Source organism: Corvus cornix, chromosome 1A (assembly GCF_000738735.6).
Source record: "Corvus cornix cornix isolate S_Up_H32 chromosome 1A, ASM73873v5, whole genome shotgun sequence".
Classification (NCBI taxonomy): domain Eukaryota; kingdom Metazoa; phylum Chordata; class Aves; order Passeriformes; family Corvidae; genus Corvus; species Corvus cornix.
Genome location: NC_047057.1, coordinates 47,384,633 through 47,402,416, shown reverse-complemented (window position 1 = coordinate 47,402,416; position 17,784 = coordinate 47,384,633). Strand labels below are relative to the sequence as shown.

At 48.8% G+C, this 17,784-nt stretch overlaps 5 protein-coding genes across 5 annotated transcripts; 2 read left to right on the top strand and 3 right to left on the bottom strand.

Annotated features, from left to right (window-relative positions):
• Window positions 1-2,969: 2,969 nt before the first annotated feature.
• On the top strand, window positions 2,970-3,630 carry LOC120411983 (histone H3). The gene has a single exon (XM_039571653.1). It carries the CDS (start codon window positions 3,137-3,139, stop codon window positions 3,545-3,547), a length of 411 nt encoding a protein of 136 aa, XP_039427587.1. The 5' UTR covers window positions 2,970-3,136; the 3' UTR covers window positions 3,548-3,630.
• A 1,630-nt stretch (window positions 3,631-5,260) lies between these two features.
• Window positions 5,261-5,824, bottom strand: LOC104696390 (histone H2B 1/2/3/4/6). The gene has a single exon (XM_010410707.3). It carries the CDS (start codon window positions 5,687-5,689, stop codon window positions 5,309-5,311), a length of 381 nt encoding a protein of 126 aa, XP_010409009.2. The 5' UTR covers window positions 5,690-5,824; the 3' UTR covers window positions 5,261-5,308.
• A 181-nt stretch (window positions 5,825-6,005) lies between these two features.
• On the top strand, window positions 6,006-16,320 carry LOC104696391 (histone H2A-IV). Its single transcript, XM_010410708.4, is given in 3 exon segments — window positions 6,006-6,320; window positions 6,323-6,411; window positions 16,105-16,320. Coding segments are annotated over 3 exon segments (387 nt in total). The 5' UTR covers window positions 6,006-6,026; the 3' UTR covers window positions 16,109-16,320.
• Window positions 14,916-15,481, bottom strand: LOC104696392 (histone H2B 1/2/3/4/6). Its single transcript, XM_039571657.1, has one exon. The coding sequence runs from the start codon at window positions 15,367-15,369 to the stop codon at window positions 14,989-14,991; it is 381 nt and encodes a 126-aa protein (XP_039427591.1). The 5' UTR covers window positions 15,370-15,481; the 3' UTR covers window positions 14,916-14,988.
• Window positions 16,244-17,784, bottom strand: LOC104696394 (histone H1.01). Its single transcript, XM_010410712.4, has one exon. It carries the CDS (start codon window positions 17,761-17,763, stop codon window positions 17,104-17,106), a length of 660 nt encoding a protein of 219 aa, XP_010409014.1. The 5' UTR covers window positions 17,764-17,784; the 3' UTR covers window positions 16,244-17,103.

The window sequence follows — 17,784 nt, the reverse complement described above, 5'->3', positions numbered from 1 at the left end:
GCCGAGCTCCTGATCGCAGTGGGCACCTTCGTGACCAGCTCGTCTTCCCTGCGCTGAGCGGGGGTGGGTCCGACCGCCGAGTGAGCGTCGGGCAAGGAGGGAGGGTCGGGCAGTGCCGTGCTCGGCAAACGGGAGCACGGAACTGCAGGAGGCTGTCACCCCTCCCCGCGCTGTCGCGGCTTGTGCAAGCTCGACCGAAGAAACACGGAACGAAACAGGTAAATTACGATCTAGTGAATTGCACAACACATTCACTCCCCCGTCAAGAGGCGGGAGAAGGGAGATTTGATGTATCCTTACAAGTGCTCGGGAGTCCCAACACAGAGTACTTATTACAGTGACCTCTTCTCTCCACAGCCCACTGCTGTGTTCCAGTATTCTACTTTGTCCAGCGTACACATGTTCACTTTCTAAACGTTCCACAATATGTTTTCCATTAAACGATATGCAAACACACACACTGTGTGTCTGACATACACATAGCTCTATGATCCCGAAAAAGTGCCCCCCGAAAAACGAATTAGATTTACACTCCTCGGTTCCACCACCGTCGAGCACCCCCCGACACACACGTCGCTCTGAGCCGACGGGTCACACACTGCCCTGCGTACGGCGCTGCCATCGCTCTGCGCCTCTCGAAACACGCACGGCTTTCCTCCCAATGACACACGCATTGTCCCGCCCCTCCCGCACACACACATCGCTGCCCGCCGGTTTACACACATATCGCTTCATTCCCGAAGGACAGCACATCGCTCTGCACTGTTTTACAAGCAAATCATTCTGCGCCCGACGATGCACGCCGTGCACGACAGTCCCGTCTCTCTGAGTCTGCCGAAACACGCATCGCCCTGCGTCCTCCCCACACACTCCCCACCCGCTGCCAGAAACACATCAGCGCCCTCAATCCACATTACCCTTACGTCCCGACAGACAGAGCCCTCCGCACCTCCCGGCACATACATCTCTCTGCTCCCTACGACATACGGTACCTCCCGAGCCCAGCAAAAACACAGATCTTTCTGCACCAGCTGACAAACACTGTTCAGTGCCTGCTAGTGCACACATCGTCCCGCTCCTCCGCGACGGAGGGATCATTACGATCCCCGACGAACGGACACAGCACTTTGCTGCTTCCCCACACACTCATCGCGCCGCGCTGAAGGAAATACACATCGCTTTGCACCAGCAGACACACACCTTCATCAGCGCCCGACGAGGCACACATCTCTCCTCTCCCGATGACACACACATCGTTCTGTGCTTCAAACGACAAACACTTCGCTTTGCTCTTCCCCAACACACACGCATTCATTGGCGCCGATGGGCGCACACATCGACTCGCTCTGCGCCCGCGGTATCCCCATCTCTCTGTGCCACGCGAAAAACGCTACATTTTGATACCCAGGAAACACAAAAGTCCTCGTATATGGATCTAGGGCTACGACAATTACGTCTCTCTACAACCCACGAGAACTCACATTGCTCGGCAGCCCCGTCTCGTAAACCGCCGCAGACCCGAAGGGAGCACAGAGCTGGCAGTGGAAAACAACACCCGTCTCTGAGGGAACCAAGGCTCTTACCAAATACACCGCATCCAAGTAAACTGCTTCTGCGCCCTGTGCCAGACCTCCTGGACTTAAAGGCTCTTTTAAGTGCCACCACCTTTTCAATATGAGAGGTGATGCTATGGTGATTTGAACTTTGATGTCCCGTTTTGGTTTGGTGTTTTTTTGGTTGTTTTGGGGTTTTTTTTGTTTGTTTTGTTTTTGTTTGTTTTGTTGTTGTTGTTGTTGTTGTTTTTTGGTTTTTGTTTGGGGTTTTTTTTTCAGGAAAAGAGCGGTTACGGTGTGAAAGCACTGTAAATTCTAAGGAAAGTGGGACGTGCATTGTCTACGGTAAACGGATATGTCCTGCATCTGCTTCAACGGACCCGAGGACGTTCATAATTCGCTTAAATCCGTGGAAGCCCTCTTTCGATGTATGTACAGTTTGGGGGAGGAGGGTTAGATAAACGAATGCTGTCTCTGGTCTCAAAGCAAACGTGGCCGAAACAAATGTATTCCTGACTTCTAGTACGTGGTGTTTCCTTGTTGAGCTACGCGAACCGAAGACTGCGTGAATCGGGGGCATTCAAAGCACAGGCGATTCCAGACGACCCTGTGCTCTTGATTTTCAGTTCTTTTGGTTTTGAACAAAAGGCTCCGAGACGAATGCCGGCTCTCCTTCCCTCCCCTCAGTATGCGTTCTCGCCCCCGAACCGCATAGTCCTGCACAGGCGGTAGGGACGAGCACAGGCTCCCCAGAGTGGCTCTTTCCCGGCTTTCGGCCGCCTCTCTCCTCTCCGCCGTTTCCCCGCGCCCCGTAAACTCCGCCGCCGAGCAGCGGACGGGGCCGGGGGCGGGCGGGCAGAGCCGGGGCCGCGCCGCTGCCGCGCTCGGTCCGACCTGAGTGAGGACTGCACGGAGCCTCCCCGGGGGCGGGCCCGGCCGCGCCTCACGCGGCTCTCCACACGCCGCTGATTGGTGGCGCTCGCGGCTCGCAGCCCGCGCGTTCGCTTCACCGGGGCGCGCTCCCCGCGAGACGCGCGGCGCCTCCGCCGGGCCGCGGCAGCAGCCGGGAAAGCCTGGCTTGGCCAGGGAAGCCGGCTGCCGCCTTGCGCCTTCAGCCTTTCGGCCGCGGCCCTGAAACGAACGCGCCTACGGAGCGGGAAAAATCCGAGCGCACTCGGGGAAGGAGGCCGTTACCGATGGCAGCTTTAGCCAGCGGGCCCGGCGCTGAGCCGAGCGGCTTTGGGAAAAGGAGAGCGAGCCCGAGGCGTGAGCTACAAGACGGCGCTGCACTGCCCGCCTGCGGTGCTGCCGCCCCTCCTTCCGCCTTGCGAACCGCTGGTTGAAGGGGGCAGGGGCGGGGCGAGGCCAGCGCGCGTTTCCCGCCCCGGAGGCGGGGCCTTTCGCCGGGCTCGCGCGAAGGGTCCAATGGGAGCCGGCCGGTGTCTCGCGGGCGGCCAATCGGCGCGGGCGGCGGGCTATAAATAGTCGGCGGCTGGGAGCCGCTGGCGCAGTGCGGGCTGCGTTGCTTGTGCGTTGCTTGTGCGTTGCTTGTGCGTTGCTTGTGCGTGTGTTGGTGCTGGGCGATGGCGCGCACGAAGCAGACGGCGCGTAAGTCGACAGGCGGCAAGGCGCCCCGCAAGCAGCTGGCCACCAAGGCGGCCCGCAAGAGCGCGCCGGCCACGGGCGGCGTCAAGAAGCCGCACCGCTACCGGCCCGGCACGGTGGCGCTGCGCGAGATCCGGCGCTACCAGAAGTCCACGGAGCTGCTGATCCGCAAGCTGCCCTTCCAGCGCCTGGTGCGCGAGATCGCGCAGGACTTCAAGACCGACCTGCGCTTCCAGAGCTCGGCCGTGATGGCGCTGCAGGAGGCCAGCGAGGCCTACCTGGTGGGTCTCTTCGAGGACACCAACCTGTGCGCCATCCACGCCAAGCGCGTCACCATCATGCCCAAGGACATCCAGCTGGCCCGCCGCATCCGCGGCGAGCGCGCTTAAGTCTCCTGCTGCAGCTTTTTGCTGGCCAAGCACGGAGGCAAGCCATAGAGACAGACCCAAAGGCTCTTTTAAGAGCCACTACAACTCCAGTTAAAAGAGTTGAAGCGCTGTTTTAAACAAAAACGTTTTTATTGGGTGGGAGAGGAGCGATAGTGCAGGGGCGGGATGGGTGTTCATATTTAAGAATTTTAAGTTTATGTAAATGACCCCTATACAATACACAGAAAGAGCTCTTAGCGGCTTATTTGTAATTAATTACGTGTTTGGTTTGACAGTAAAATTTACAATGAGCTCTAGGAATTTTTTCGTCTTTCCGGAGCCAGAGAGATTTTAAAAGTGCGTTTTTTAACCCGGGGCAACTGCAGACGGTGGTTCATATACTCGGCCGTCCTTTCCCCTCCAGAGCTGTGTCGTCAGGCACGGTCACAGGGATGTAAACGCCATTCTACTTGAGACTGCTGCTTACCCCCCTTAAACCAATATATTCACTTCTCTCTCCGATTTTGTCTCCCTCCCTCACCCACTGTTCATAAAGCACAAGTTACTCCCTGCAAAGCCTCTCGGATGAATTGTAAATGACGTTTATATCCTTATGGGGTTTTATAAAACAAAGTTTTCTTATATGCAGCAGCTCAGAAAAATGAGACTCGAAAAAAAGGAGAAGCGGGGACCATAAATACATAGCGTTAAAATCTAAAAGAAATTTTAAAATAGAAACCATGCTCATAACAGAGCAGGGCTACAGCCATTTTCATTGTGCATGTAGAGGTTCTTGAAAAAAGAGCCTTTGGGTCTACGTGGGCTGCCTCCGTTCCCTGTCAGGGAGAGACTGTGTCTATTAAGAGCCGCCAATTCTAAAATTTAAAGAACTCTCTCTCTTGTATTTTGTGTCCATTTTTAAATTTTTCGGTCCTCAAAGTCCTGCTTAGCCCCTGGGATCAGTTTCTCATCAGTATTTGCAGTTTTTCCTACATATCTGAATCTGAGGTCTTAACCCGGTGCTGTAAAACAAAAAATGACCGAAAATTCAAAAACACCCATAAGGGGGCAGCAGGGACTAAGAAATCACCTTATATGAATGCTATTCAGTTCTGAAGCCATTAACAAGCTATTATTCGGATTCCTATAATAATAAAACGAATTAATAAGCAACAGCTTCATTAATAACGTAAGGCATTTGTTTTAAACTAATTTTATTTTTCAGATTGGGAAGACCAATGAAGCATAGGGGAAAAACAAAAGTGTTTCCCTATAAATTAGTGAAAATAAGACACTTTTTAAAAAATATATGGCATTTGGCTGTGGTATGGATAGGAGAGGGGAGAGACCACGGCTGAAACCGGTCGAAACGGGGGAAGAAAGCACTTTAATTCCATTCTCTCATTTCAGAAAGGACTTTTCCTGAGTAACAGCACCCGGGAGATAGGGCAGGGAAGGTGCCGTTCGAATAGCTGCCAATTGAAGCACCTCACGCAAAACAGGCGAAATGAAGGCTTGTCAGCAATTTGTGGGGCCAGTACGGCAGAGAAAACAACTAAGAAACAAGACCAAAACCAGGACCAGGATCTAATATGGTTTATGCTCTTAAAAACAGAACTATTTAACGTAATTGTCGGTATTTGGGATTGAATATTCACTACTAAGCAAATCAGCAAACATGCTACGAGCAAATGTACAACTGAGATAAATTACAGCTCTTTTTTGAAAAAGTGGGTGGCTCTTAAAAGAGCCTTTGGGTTGCAAGTGACGGTCCGAGACGCCCTACTTGGAGCTGGTGTACTTGGTGACAGCCTTGGTGCCCTCGGACACGGCGTGCTTGGCCAGCTCGCCGGGCAGCAGCAGCCGCACGGCCGTCTGGATCTCCCGCGACGTGATGGTGGAGCGCTTGTTGTAGTGCGCCAGGCGCGACGCCTCGCCGGCGATGCGCTCAAAGATGTCGTTGACGAAGGAGTTCATGATGCCCATGGCCTTGGACGAGATGCCCGTGTCGGGGTGCACCTGCTTCAGCACCTTGTACACGTAGATCGAGTAACTCTCCTTGCGGCTCTTCTTGCGCTTCTTGTCCCCTTTCTTTTGCGTCTTGGTGACCGCCTTCTTGGAGCCCTTCTTGGGCGCGGGGGCGGACTTGGCCGGCTCAGGCATCGCTGCAAGCACAGCTTCTGTCTCTACAAGCAGCTACCACCTCAGCAGAACGCCGATACGGGACTGGGGCTCGGGAACCGCCTTTATAGCGGCGCCGCGGAAATCGCCGCATCGCCATTGGCCCGGCATCATCCTGCGCTCGGCGCCGAGCGTCCCTATTGGACGCGTCTCGATTCGCCTTGTCATTGGCTATCGGAACAATTCCTCTCGCAGCCAATCGGAAGAGGCGCTGCCGCTCCGCTCGGGTGGTATATAAGGCACGGGGCGCGTAGCGCTCGCTGTTCTTTTGCCTCTCAGGACGCTGTTGTGGTTTGTGCGCTGTTGCTGAATCGCTGCGATGTCCGGCCGGGGCAAGCAGGGCGGGAAGGCGCGCGCCAAGGCCAAGTCGCGCTCGTCGCGGGCCGGGCTGCAGTTCCCCGTGGGCCGCGTGCACCGGCTGCTGCGCAAGGGCAACTACGCGGAGCGCGTGGGCGCCGGCGCCCCGGTGTACCTGGCGGCCGTGCTGGAGTACCTGACGGCCGAGATCCTGGAGCTGGCGGGCAACGCGGCCCGCGACAACAAGAAGACGCGCATCATCCCCCGCCACCTGCAGCTCGCCATCCGCAACGACGAGGAGCTCAACAAGCTGCTGGCAAGGTGACGATCGCGCAGGGCGGCGTGCTGCCCAACATCCAGGCCGTGCTGCTGCCCAAGAAGACCGACAGCCACAAGGCTAAAGCCAAGTGAGCACCGAAGGACAAAGCCCGCGAAGTTTTGCCAAGAGAAACCCAAAGGCTCTTTTCAGAGCCACCCACAAGGTCACTAAGGAGCTAAATTGCTTTTAAGTATGCTTAGAAGTCTCTAGCGCGGTTGCAACCGTATTTGTTGCGCCTCTCCCTTCTCTCGTGTTGAAAAAAAACCAGTGCTCTCAAAAGATACTGAGGTCACTAAAAGCCAGCAAGATCCTTGCACACATGGAATTCTTGTGCCTATTGGAAAGGCTTTTTTTCTAAAGCTGCAAGCCACAAGGCTAAAGCCAAGTAAATGTTGTGTGCGGCTAATCTAATTACAAGAGGCTCTGTTCAGAGCCGCCCACGTTGGTCACAAAGGGTTGAGTCACTGCAGTTTTGGTTGTTTGATAATACAGGCAGAAACACATAAGTCCCTTTTCTTCAAGTCTTTAGTTATGCCATTCTTCGTTCCAGTCTCCCTCTTTCTGTACTGAAGTTGTCTTAATGCTAGTTTATTTTTTTTAATAACTTATTCCTTTTTTCACCAAGATTAACTTTCCTCTAATGCCTTTTTAGAATTTCTTAATTGTCTAATGATTTATTGTGCTTTGAGAGCACTGACATTCTCAGTGCGTTACCAGTGGCAAGTAGGGGTTTTATAATGGTCTAAATGTCACATGCCCTGGCCAACCACCTCCGCCTTTGCTGTAAGTGCTCTGTTCAGTACGTATTAGAGGACAATATTAAAGTTTTATTAGCAGCCTGGATTGTTTTCTTTGAGAGTACTAAATAGGAGCTGATCACTGTTGCAACGTCATATTTCAGAGAAAGGGGAGTGGGAAGGGAAGCAAATCTTTCTCACAAAAAATAAGGCCCTGAATAAAATTATGCAGTCCTGGCAGTGACCTTGAACAAATTGTTTCACAACAGGAGAGGTGTTCCTAGCCTCGGGCCCCTGACTGATCCATTTTTGCTGCTTTTCAACACATATATGAAGGAATCCCACCGGCTTTCCTTGCCAGAGTTGTATAACACCAGGGAAAAATTTCAGGCAGGGAGGAGTTTGCCAGTGTTCTCAAGGAGCGGTCTGATGTGATGTGCCACTACGGTGGTGTTCACTGTGTTACACTGGAAAGAGCACTATCGCTTTTAATTTCGTTTTTCTGGCACTTACCACTTGATCCACGCCCTCTTCTCCCCGGGGTGTGAGGAATTTCGAGCCAGCACTTCCTTTTGGGAGAAAGCGAGTCCTTCTTAGAAAATTTCCTGCTCTTACAGCAGGTCACAGCGTTGCTTTAAAGTTTGTTTGTCTGTTTAGGTCACAGTGTTCTTATAAAGTTTATTTTTCTGCTTTGGTGCTGCCCTGCTGGCTTCCGATTTCCTTCTGGCTTTAGCGGGACTCCCTGGCTTATTTTTCTCTTAGCATTTCGTGCAGGCTCTTGGTCACAGAGGCCAGCAGCTTCTTGACTTCATGAAGCTCTTTTTTTGCAGCTCGTGGCACTGCAGCAACGGGAGCAGTTTTCAACACGACCATGTTTTATCCCATCTCTCTCCTCCAGCATAGGGAAAAAGAGATGTGAGTTAACTCCCGTGACCTGGGGTTCACTGAGTTTAATTTTCCTAAAACTAAGTTGGTGATAAATTTACCCTTCCATAGGGGAAGGAAGTCTACACTAATCTCCCCTCCGCGTCACCTTGTTCCACATAATGAAACTGTCCTCTGCATATTGGATTGTAGCAAACAATGGGAAAGGCTTCTAAGAAAAACCATCGGTGCATCACCCAGATGTGTGACTGGGATAAAATTCTAGTTTGTAGACTGTAGAAACTTCCAACAGAACAATTTAATGGGTTTCGTTCCCTTATAAAAGAATGCCCTGATATAAAGAATACCACGGTAATAGTCAAGAAGATATATAATTAATAATTATTATTGTAGTCATTCCTCTTATTTTTTCCTGCTAAGGAACGTGTTTAGTCATTGTGCAGTTGTAGTTTCGAATTACATGCATGGGAAATAAAGCCATAAAATAAAGATAGGGCTACATGAGGTCCAGATTATGAAGGGCCGTAGGACCTCGAATGTATATTGTACAGCCATACACTCTTGTGAAGATGCTTTATAGATGTGGTTTACCAAAAGAGGGCTAAGTGGGCAGAATGGTTTTGAAAATGTATGTATTTCCTAACAATGCCGGTGTGAGCACCGGCAGTCTCCTATAGTCGGCACAGATGGTCTCCCGGATATTTCTTTGACAATAATTTGTTTTTACAACAGCAGAACGGGAGGAAGATAAAAATGCTTCCCTGCGTTAATGAGAGCACTTAGCACCTCCAGCGGGCCAGACCTTCACCAGCCCCCCAGGCCGCCCGCCCCGCCCCCGCCGGCGGGTCCCTCTGATGCCGCATCCCCCTCTTCACCCCCCGTGCTCGAGGAAAGGAGTCTGGGCGCAGTTTGGAACGGCGGGATGCACGGTGGCTCCCGGATTGTCGAGCTGGCTGTGCGTTAAAACGAATGAATCTCACGTGAATTCGCGGCTGGTTTGGTTTTCCTTTGTTTTGCGTTTTGCGATTTAATCGCACGAATTTCATTTGGGCATGTTAAGGAGGAGAGCTGGGCTAAAGCTGAGTTTTCCCGTTGCTGCTTAAATACAGCGCGGGCCGGGGGGTAGGTGGGTAACAGAGTGGACGGTTCCCACCAGGAGCCATCATTGCTCCAGCGACAACGAGAAATGGGTTTGTTGGTCTGGCCCTGACAAGCAGATATTTTCCTGCTCCCTGCGCCGGTGCCAGGGACGGTGATTTAAGGACTAATCCGCCTCTGGGAGGAGGGAAATGGCGGAATAACACGGGATGGAGCAGGACTTCACAGTGGGAATGGGGGTGTTTAGGGGCTTGGGGGCTGATCAGGTTACGCTGCTCTGAGGCTTCCTCCAACCCCCTGCGAGGCAAGATGCCCCTGGGAACAGCGGGGAGAAGGGAAAGAAAAGGGTCAGATATCTCCTGGAAGGGCAGAGCAGGATCCTGGATTTTTAAATCCAGAAGCAAGGTATTTCCCCTCCAGTCTCACCCCAACCCCCAGTTAAAGTATTTTTCACTCTTCCTTTGTCAAGAAAGAAACCTGTAGGGTGAAGCAGAAAAGCAGACATCATTCCGTTCAGATGAATGCTGTAAATTAATCCCAGCTCTTTTGCAGTTTCCTGGTGTTTCTCCCTATTCTTTATACCATGTCATTTCCTGCTGAGAAATGTGAGCTGCTATGGTAAGTCTGGAGTACAACACACACATATCCTATGAGGTTTTGCATGACATGTAAGTATCACTTAAGACTAAAAATCCAGCAGCTACATATGCCTGTGAAATGTGACCATTTAACTTCTTCCATGGGATTTGTAGCAGTGATTTCAAAAGCCCTCGCATGTAGAGAGTGGAACCAACTCAGCTAAACTTGGCTTCCTGAGGCAGCTCAGCTGAGTCCAGGCATCCAGTTTTGCCTGTGATGCAGCTGGTCCAGTCTACTGATGCTTGGAGCACAGGTGGAGGAAACTGTTTAAAACATATTCTGATGTGTTGAAAGATTGGGGCTATGACATTCCTGTGGTAATTTTTGTTTTCTTTTTTAACTGGGATGACTAAAGACACTAACCCCCTTGCTATGACCCAAGAGCATAAGGGAAAAAACCAAAACAACTTGATCATGTGGAGTTGTCAGATCGTTTACTGTTGCTGCCATTTGCTACAAAAGGAAAAGAGGATGCATACCAGAGATATGTGTATTTCTTCACAGCTCTGATGCTGCACAAATGGAGGTCAATGTCCTTTAATCTGTCTCAAGCCCAGATTTCAGATGTAACTCTCTATGCGCGCTCTCTTCTTATTTCAAGAATTACTTCTTCCATTTTCCTATGACCTTTGCAAGTAAAACAATCTACATGCAACGTAAGTAGGATTACAGGTACAAAAAAGTTGCGGATTTTATGTGAGATTAAAATTCCAATCTGTTCTGTAACTCTTTTCAATCTACTTATTTTCTAGATGTTAAAAGGAATGAGAAGGAGGTGTCTTTACAAACAAACTGTGGGCCTGCTGTAGATAAAGCCAGATACTGAGAGGTGAAAGAAGCAATGGGAAGAACCATAAATTCCATAGGAATTCCACTAATTGGCACAGACTGTTACACACTCGAGACTGTGTTAAATCCCTGGGCTTAGAGAAAAAGAACAGAGACACAAGGAATAAGAAAAAAAACAAGGGGGGGGCCTACACATTAGAAGGGAGTCTTTACTAGGCAGTTGGGGAAGTCTGTACCTCTCAAGTGCCTCAGCCAATGGGGAGGGAAATGCAGCCAGGAAATTAGGATAAAAAGGAGGCTGCATCCTCCAACAACTTGAGAGACCCCATCTGAAATGCCCATGACATCTCTCTTTATTTGAATAACAGGACTCCTCTGTCTCCTTTTAGGACATAAACTTCTGGTGCTTGTGGATTAATTTTCCTGACAATGTAAAATGGAAGTATGCCCAGAATTGCTTCCTGAGATTTTCAGTATTAAAAATGAAAGGGTGAACATTTGTGATTAATACCTACTATTGTTTTTGACAAGGAATCCTTTTGGAACAACCACTTCAATAGGACTGCTGTCAAATAATTCAGTTCTTTGTAGCCATGAAAGAAACTGAACCCAAAACCCAAAACACCCTTTCCACCTACATAGGCCTCTGGTCCTGTGACCCCAGTCCTTGAGGAGAGAACTGCCTCTGCTCATTGTAATGCTTCTTCCTTCCTTGTAGGTGTGTGAGCTGGGAAGGGAGAGGTTCCCAGCTGCCTTCCCATCTACTTTCTGCCCTCTTCTCCAGTGAGATTTGTATCATGTCTTGAGCTGTGCTGTTCTCTGAATAGCATAACCCTAAGACCAGATTTTTGGAACCTGAAGTCCTAATTTTTTTCATTTACCCTCTGACCTGGGCAGATTTTCATCACTGGCTGAAAACATTACATCAAGGTGTGTATTTTTCCCTAGCTGCAGTCAATACTTTTTCCTGCAACCATAATTTTTTAAAAATATATTCTTTTCTATGTAAAATGGAAAAGAAAGCCTCTGAGAAACTACCATTGCAATAGTTTGTCCTGGGCGTCAGGTAATTATATTCTGTGGCCATTAAAAAAAAAAGAAAATTGATTTCAGGTTTGTGAGCAGATATTGCTTTGCTTCATTAATAAAAACAAAACAAAAATAAAGAAAACCCCCCAAAACAACACCCCCCCCCCAAATCCTAAAACCCTCAAACAAAACAAAACAAAACAAAACAAAAAACACAACCAGGAAGGAAGAAAAAAGTGGTACAAACAGTGTGTGATTTGTTCAGGTTTTGGTCCAGATGCATGGCATTTATTTCTCATTTCTGATTCACTATTCAGTCAGTTAACTAGAGAATACAGTTATTTGTTCGCCCAGCTGGTGCATTCCACTTTTGCAGAAATAAAAAGAGAGGGTGTTTTCTTTCTTAAAGATGATGATGAATAAACATAAGTTTTACTGCAGGATGGTCATCTAGAGAAGAAATATATCCTTCCAGGAGTGATACTAACTTTATTATTCTAGTAAAAATAAAATAGGGTAATTTTTTGTAACTGGTTGTGTTGTTCTTCAGTATTCTTTTTTGCTGGTTATTTACTACAGGACTAAATTGTAATAGCACTCTGATCGTTTGAGATACAAAGAGTTGAGATACAAAAAAAAAAAATTAAAAAAAATGTTTGTATTACCAAGTGTAAATATTCCCTATATTTCAGTTGCTGTAAATCAAGAGGTATTTTGAAGGTAAACGTGGAGGGTAGATTAAAAGACAACATGAAGGGCCTGTTTAAAGATTATGCATTCAAGCACTTCCCAGTTTTGAGAATTGATGGGATTAATAACTTTGCTTTGCACTGGAAGATCATCAAGTTGCAGGCCTAGGGCACACAAGCTGATGAGAGTGTAAACTTTTTGATAAAACTAATGCCACAGACACAGAACAAGCTGAAACTGTCAAGACAGAAGCAGAATGAAGATGGACCAAGAAAACAATCCTGAGAATGAGATAACTTCAGACGGGTACCCAGTGACCAAAAAAATTAATATGACATCAAGGGACCACCACCAAGAATTAAATAACGGAATTTGGGGCTTGGGTGATGGGTGGCACAGATATAATTTAAGTTGCAATCTGGTGTAGGCAATTCCTCTTTGGAGGCACCCAGCTCTATATGCTCTGCATGTTGGATAAAGAAACTACTCACTCAGTAGATTGGAAACTCATCTTCAAGGAAGAACCTAGGGCAGGAAAACTGTTTGAGGTGGCATCTGCTTGCTTCCTTCACGGTCTAGGTGACAGCGGCAAAATCACCTGCTATACCAGGATGATGTATTTGAACACTGTGCCACCTTACTGGTGCTGGGTGATATCATCCTGGGTAGAGTGTCTTGAAGAATACAAAGAACACTACTCTGAAATAAATAGAAAAGAACAGTAAAGAACGTGAAAGACTGAAAAATAAGATGTCATATGATTTTATATTCACACTATTTGCACTAGTGGTTTTGAATATTCATCCTATTGTTGCATGAAATTTTTAAGTTTTGTTAACTTAATCAGCTTAAATCCTACTACTTTTACCTCTGGTGAAAGGAACGAGTTCAAAATTTTCCACGGTCGTAGCTCTTTGTTAGTTCAGAGACTGTCCTCAGCACTGTTAGAAAAATGAGAGTTGTGTTACAAACATATCAGATGTCAAATGCTATGTTCACAGAGCCCCCTAATATGCCTTATCATTCATACTGAATCAGCAATGCTTTATTTTCTGTTGAGCAAAGAGTTTTATGGGCCTAGAAACAATTTCACACATTGAAATAATCTATTAAAAAAAGTCCTCTGAGTTTCTGTGACAGCTGCTAATGAAGCGTGCAACACGGAGCACACAGAGACAGGAAAGGCAAAATGAACACTTATGAGCTGCGAGGCCAAAAGGCATCACTGAGCTCCTACTTCAAATCAGGCAGCAGGGCTGGCACCTGATAGCTCTAATTCCAACTGGAGTATTTTAACATGACTGATTATGCAGAATAGCCACCGTCCAATTGTTCTGCTGACCACCTTCACTGTCAAAATATAAGCACTTCTTTGTGCTTTTCTAGTGACTCAGGTACACTTAAAAAGCCTAGAGACTGGAGTATACCATGGTTTATTAATCATTTAAGGTATTAGACATAAACAGATGCCCAGAATAAGCAACCTGTGTTTCAGAGTTTGCACCAAAGCACTTGGAGAGATGTCAAAACACCATTTTAAGCTGATAATGAAGAGGCTGGAGAGAGCCTCTTCCCACTGGATATCTGAAATCCAATCTGAGAAGTCCCCATAAACCCTCAAACTGAAATTAACTTTTATTAGGTAATAGGTGACAAATTTATGAGAGACCTGGTACCTGTCTCATTAGCTGTACAACCAAACAACATGCAAGTCAGTACTCCAAAGTGCACTTTGGTGATTCTGTGGTCCCTGTACAAATTATGTTCAGAAGTTCACAATACATACTTGCAATTCAGGATTATTCAGATGTAGTTTGAAAGTAATAATGGCTTTGATCTGCATCTATGGTAGCATGTAATTATCCAAGAACGTGATGGAGTGACTCAGAAAGCCTGCAGTTTGAGCCTAATTAGTAGCTTTATGATAAACTCTGATAGCTTACAAAGCCAGCCCAGGATATCTAGTTCCTTAGTATTTCATAGCTTTAATACAATTAGTTACAGATAAATGCAGAAAGGACAAGTAAGAGAAAAAAATATTAATTTTCACATGTTTTCTTAGTTGCAAGGGGAGCCTAAAGCAGTCACAGGGAGAAGCTAAGGAAGTTGCTATAACAAAAAAAAAAAATCACACGAACAGTAGAATTATTAAGACAAATAGCGAAAATAAAGGCGATTTCAGAAAGTACTTCTGCGTTGTATTGGTGACTGGGCTATTGGCAAGAGCTTTGGATAAATGTCACTTGTTGCTACATAAATTCTTTTGTAGTAGAGTGCACTGTACTCACCTCTTACTTCTCCCACAAAAACCCCAGACACAGCACCGTCAAGTGGTAGATCTTACTATAGCACGGCTGTACGTGGATGAGTATTCATTAGTAATAATTTCGATTCCCTCCTAACTAGAAAAATCCAGAAATATTTCTTTAAGTTTACAACGTATATATAACAGGAAAACTTCGAATAGTAAGGTCTTACTCATATACAATGACACTGAAAATTGTGAGAACCATAAATTAAGGAAAACCAGCATCAGCTAAGAAAACTTACACCACCTTTAGTTACAGATCTATTGCAGTTAGTGAATGTTCATTAAGACAATTAACTGGAGACCAGTATTTTATAAAAATGACCCCTAAGTTACATGCGAAACCTAAAAGCCCCTCAAAAAAAAAACCCCTTAAAAGAAGCTTTCAGAATAATAAAGTTTTTTCTTACGTGATTATACAGCCCTTTTATTGAAAAAGTGGGTGGCTCTTAAAAGAGCCTTTGGGTTGCAAGTGACGGTCCGAAACGCCCTACTTGGAGCTGGTGTACTTGGTGACAGCCTTGGTGCCCTCGGACACGGCGTGCTTGGCCAGCTCGCCGGGCAGCAGCAGCCGCACGGCCGTCTGGATCTCCCGCGACGTGATGGTGGAGCGCTTGTTGTAGTGCGCCAGGCGCGACGCCTCGCCGGCGATGCGCTCGAAGATGTCGTTGACGAAGGAGTTCATGATGCCCATGGCCTTAGACGAGATGCCCGTGTCGGGGTGCACCTGCTTCAGCACCTTGTACACGTAGATCGAGTAGCTCTCCTTGCGGCTCTTCTTACGCTTCTTATCCCCTTTCTTCTGCGTCTTGGTGACCGCCTTCTTGGAGCCCTTCTTGGGCGCGGGGGCGGACTTGGCCGGCTCAGGCATGGCGACAACTGCTTATCTCCGAAACAGCAGGCAGCCGCGCTGCGACAAACCGAGCAGCGAAGTGAGGAGAGCGGCTGCGTGCCACGTATTTATAGCTCCAATATGCAAATGAGCAGCATCGGCCCTGCGTATTCTCATTGGTCAGAACACAAAATATGTCATCACTCCCCAGTAGTCGCGTCTGATTGGTCAGAATTCGATTCGCCTTGTCATTGGCTGCCCACACAAGACCTACTTCTCAACCTATCAGCGAAGGGACGAGCTGGTAAAGAGAGAGCAGAGCCAGGGCGCGCCGAGAGTCGGCTGCGCTCTGCTGCCGGTGCCTTTCAGAGGAGGCGAGCAAGGGAAGATGTCCGGCCGGGGCAAGCAGGGCGGGAAGGCGCGCGCCAAGGCCAAGTCGCGCTCGTCGCGGGCCGGGCTGCAGTTCCCCGTGGGCCGCGTGCACCGGCTGCTGCGCAAGGGCAACTACGCGGAGCGCGTGGGCGCCGGCGCCCCGGTGTACCTGGCGGCCGTGCTGGAGTACCTGACGGCCGAGATCCTGGAGCTGGCGGGCAACGCGGCCCGCGACAACAAGAAGACGCGCATCATCCCCCGCCACCTGCAGCTCGCCATCCGCAACGACGAGGAGCTCAACAAGCTGCTGGGCAAGGTGACGATCGCGCAGGGCGGCGTGCTGCCCAACATCCAGGCCGTGCTGCTGCCCAAGAAGACCGACAGCCACAAGGCTAAAGCCAAGTGAGCGCCGAAGCGCCACTGGCGCATTTCTTCTTCTCCAGAAACCCAAAGGCTCTTTTCAGAGCCACCCACAAGATCCTAAGAGAGCTGAGTTATCCAAACAACAGTTAAGGCTATTTTGTATTAATTACTCAACCCGTGTTTTATCTTATTTTTTATTTTTTGGCTTAAGATATAGTAGCAACGCTTTCCATATTTTCGTTAACAAAGTCGTGTCAAAACGTCCTCTCTCCATACAAGTTCTTCCTGGTATGGAATACTTTCCGTTTAGTTCTTATGTCGGAGAACATAGGAACAGTATCTGTTGAGAGTACCCGTCCCTCCCCGCTTTTCCGCCTCTTTCTTTTCCGAGTGGCTGATACAGTTCCAGAGATAAGAGGCGCAATCGTCTTCGGGGAAGGGAGGGGGAAGGGAAGCGGGCGGGGACTTCCACTGTCCAATCCTTGGGCAAAGCGGGCTTTTTCAAGACTTAAAGCTCTTTCTTTCTCATCGGGAACAAAAGGATTGGGAGAACTGAGGGCTATATTTGTGTCAGTAAAGAAACCCTCCCCTCCTCCCCCCAAACAGACAAAAGGCATTTACGGAGATACCGTAAGAGAAATAATACAATAGATTAGACATGGCTCAGTAGTAGCGTGCCTGGCAATTGCATTATTTTGTTACAAAATATAATCTTTAAAAAAACATACATCCGATTTTTTATCAAATCATTATAAAACATTGTTTCCTGGTAGTCAAAGTAATCACTCGGAAGAAGAAAAGGTCTACACTTCCCTAAAGCCGCCGCGCTATACCGCGTTCATTAGCATTTCTTTCGGTAATCCTAGGGAACAAAAAATACAAAACACAATTGACCTCTTGACGACTTACGAATTACTCGATCCTTGCTGCAGGTTACAGACGGCCTCGGTGCATCAGCTCCTTTAGGGAAAGTGTGGGTGGCTCTTAAAAGAGCCGTTGGATAACAAAGTATGTAGAGGAGAACTCTTCTGATACAATTTACTTCTTTTTGGGCGCCGCCTTCTTTGCCTTGGCTGCTTTGGGTTTGGCTGCCTTAGGCTTGGCTGCTTTGGGCTTCACCGCTTTCGCCTTAGCCGGGCTCTTCACGGCCTTCTTGGGGCGGCCGGCCTTTGCGGCTTTCTTGGGGCTCTTGACTGCTTTCTTGGCCGCTGCAGCTGCCGGCTTCTTGGCCTTCTTGGGGCTCTTCTTCACCGCCGCCGCTTTCTTGGGCTTCTTGGCGGCGCTGGCGGGCTTCTTAGCCGCCGGCTTCTTGGGCTTGGCTGCAGGCGCTCTTTTCTTGGGAGCTTTTTCTTTTACTTCTCCGGGTTTCTTGTTGAGGCGGAAGGAGCCGGAGGCGCCGGTGCCCTTGGTCTGCACCAGGGTGCCCTTGCTGACGAGGCTCTTGAGCCCCAGCTTGATGCGGCTGTTGTTCTTCTCCACATCGTAGCCGCCCGCGGCCAGCGCCTTCTTGAGCGCGGCGAGGGAGAGCCCCTTGCGCTCCTTGGAGGCGGACACGGCCTTGGTGATCAGCTCGGTGACGCTGGGCCCCGCGGGCTTGCGGGCTTTGGAGCCGCTCGCCGCCTTCTTCGGCTTCTTGGCGGCGGCCTTGGCGCCGGGCGCGGGCGCATCGGGGGCGGCGGCGGGAGCGGTCTCGGACATCGCGGCGACTTCCTCTGCGGA